Raw genomic sequence first — 2,679 nt, 5'->3', positions numbered from 1 at the left:
GATTAAAGGCGTGCGCCACCACGCCCGGCCAGTCTGACCATTTCTTATGAAGGTCAGCACCCACCCACCATGACTTGCAAACACTCCTACTTACCAACCAAGAAAGAATGAAAATGCTGCTAAGATGCCTGGGGGGTGGGAAGGCTGAGAAACTGCTTTAAAGCAAGCATGCAAAAGTTCTGTGTTTAATTCCCAAAACAAAAAGGATTCAAACAAGAAAACATTACACAGCAATAAAAATGAAATCTACGATTTTCGACAGTATGAATGAAATTTTATACATATAACGCTGAGTGGAAAACCACCACCAAAAAGGAACACATCTGATCCCATTCATTTTATGAAGGCAAACAGGTTGAGTGACACATGCCACTAGAAGTCAGGATTTATTACTACCAAGGTGTAACTAGCAACTGAAAGGGAAGGCAAGGTTGACTCTCAGTAGTGAACTCCAGATGCTGCCACTATCCTGACAGACAATCCCAGCTATCTGATGTCATTATTTACATTCTATATTTACATTATATACATTACAGTTACTATTACACACTCTACACTTCCATAGTCTCTTGCTTTGGTACCGATAAAATTGTTTCTGCTTTGTTTTTTTGTTTGAATTAAAAAGAAAAAGCCTACCGGTTGGAATAAAGAGTCCACCGTCCTCCATCTCTTCCTCAGCTTGGCGAACCAGAGGTCCGAGTGGCTTGTCTTGAGGGAAGGCAGAACCATCTGGCTGGACTGACTTCCGAGGCTGGGCACCTGGTTTTGCAGACTGACTGCTGGATGACAGCAAAGGAACCTCCCCTTCGGAACGCATCTCAAGTTCTCCTAGAAGAATCGCAAACATTGCTCCACACTCTCTCTGCCCATGATTATTCATGTGCTCCTGCAAAAGTAGCATCTTTTCCTGAGACCTTTATGATAGACACCTTCAGGAAGCATATTAGGCACACAGGCTTTCCCTTCTCGTCAAGATGGGCTCCCAAAACAAAGAATGAAATGAAAACTCAGATCCAAATTATTCATCCCGAGTTCACAGAATGAATGATGCATAATTGCTATGACACTTCCTATTCAAATAAGCTTGGAACTCTGTTTCCCTAAGAAAATCAGACCATGGGGTGAAGATTTAGTTCAATGGCAGAGTGTCAGCCTAGTACATATGACACCCCTGGGCTCAGTTCACAGCATCAAGAAAACAGAAATCAGAATATAGGGTAGAGGGTATAAGAGGACAAAGGGACAGTTAGAGCTGACCATTAACACTACATTTCACCAACTATAAATGATATAAAATGTCCAAAGTAGGGGCTGGAGAGGTAATTCAGAGGTTAAGAACACCGGCTGTTCTTGTAAAGCTCCCAATTTCAATTCCCAGCACCCATATTGCAGTTCCTGAGCACCTGTAACTCCAGTTCCAGCTGATCTCTTCTGCCCTCTACATGCACAAGGCCTGCATCAGGAGCAAAGGCAGACACTGTGTGCTGGGAATGGGAAGGAACCCCACACACTCATTTGTTTGCATTCTTACTCCCTAATGGGTGAACCCTCTGAGAAAGATTCGAAGGATTAGGCTTTATGGGAGTGGGTGTGGAATTCTTGGAGGCAGAGAGTCACTGGAGTGGGCTCTGAGGTTTCATAAAAACCCATGCCAGGCCCAGTGGCTCTCTGCCTGCTGCCTGTGGATCAGAATGTATCTAGTTCTCAGATACAGCTAACTAAGCAGGCTGCCACACCCCCCACCATAATGAACTAACCCTCTAACTGTGAACTAACTGTAAGTAACCCCCCAATTGAATACTTTAAGAACTGCCTTGGTCATGGTGTCTTTTCACAGCAAGAGGAACCATAATAAAGACATACATAATTTTTTTTTTTTAATTTGTAAAAAGAAAAAAATGGGGCTGGAGAGATGGCTCAGCGGTTAAGAGCACCGACTGTTCTTCCAAAGTCCTGAGTTCAAATCCCAGCAACCACATGGTGGCTCACAACCATCTGTAATGAGATCTGACACCCTCTTCTGGAATGTCTGAAGACAGCTACAATGTACTTACATATAATAAATAAATAAATCTTTTTGAAAAAAGTAAAAAAAATGTCTAAGGCATACTGGCAGACATCTGTAACCCTAGCACTGTGGAAGCTGAGGCAGGATAGTGAGTTTAAGTCTTGGGCTATATAGCAAGGCTAGGTCTCAAAAAAAATAAATAAATAAAAGCAAAACAAACATTCCTCACTCTAATTTATTTTTACAGAGTAAATGAATAAATATACAAGGACTCATTCCATTTTTACTATCAGAAGACAATGTAAACAATCACGTGTCAGGGCAGGTAGTCTATGGCACGACTGATCCCAGCACTTGGGAGGCCAAATTCTGGAGAACACTGCAAGTTGGAGGCCAGTCTGATCTTCATATGGAATTCCGGAGAAAGAAAACAGGAATAATCACGTTGTCATAGAAAGACTGTAAGCAGCCAGGCATTGGTGGTGCATGCCTTTGATCCCAGCACTTGGGAGACAGAGGTAAGCAGATTTCTGAGTTGGAGGTCAGCCTGGTCTACAGAGTTCCAGGACAGCCAGGGCTACACAGAGAAACCCTGTCTCAAAAAAATGAAAAAATAAAAAATAGAAAGAAAGAAAGAAAGAAAGAAAGAAAGAAAGAAAGAAAGAAAGAAA

The 2,679-nt window shown here is 42.3% G+C and overlaps 1 protein-coding gene across 1 annotated transcript in view; it reads right to left on the bottom strand.

Moving 5' to 3' along the window:
- The window catches only part of Gon4l (gon-4 like), a 79,391-nt gene that overhangs the window by 72,586 nt on the left and 4,126 nt on the right, over positions 1-2,679 (bottom strand). The window contains exon 2 of the mRNA XM_029475537.1: positions 556-828. Coding sequence (XP_029331397.1) covers positions 556-828 — 273 coding nt within the window. The remainder of the gene's footprint in view (positions 1-555; positions 829-2,679) is intronic.

This window comes from Mus caroli, chromosome 3 (genome assembly GCF_900094665.2).
Source record: "Mus caroli chromosome 3, CAROLI_EIJ_v1.1, whole genome shotgun sequence".
Lineage (NCBI taxonomy): Eukaryota > Metazoa > Chordata > Mammalia > Rodentia > Muridae > Mus > Mus caroli.
Note: the sequence above shows the minus strand (reverse complement) of the source record. Positions and strands in the feature narration are given on the sequence as shown.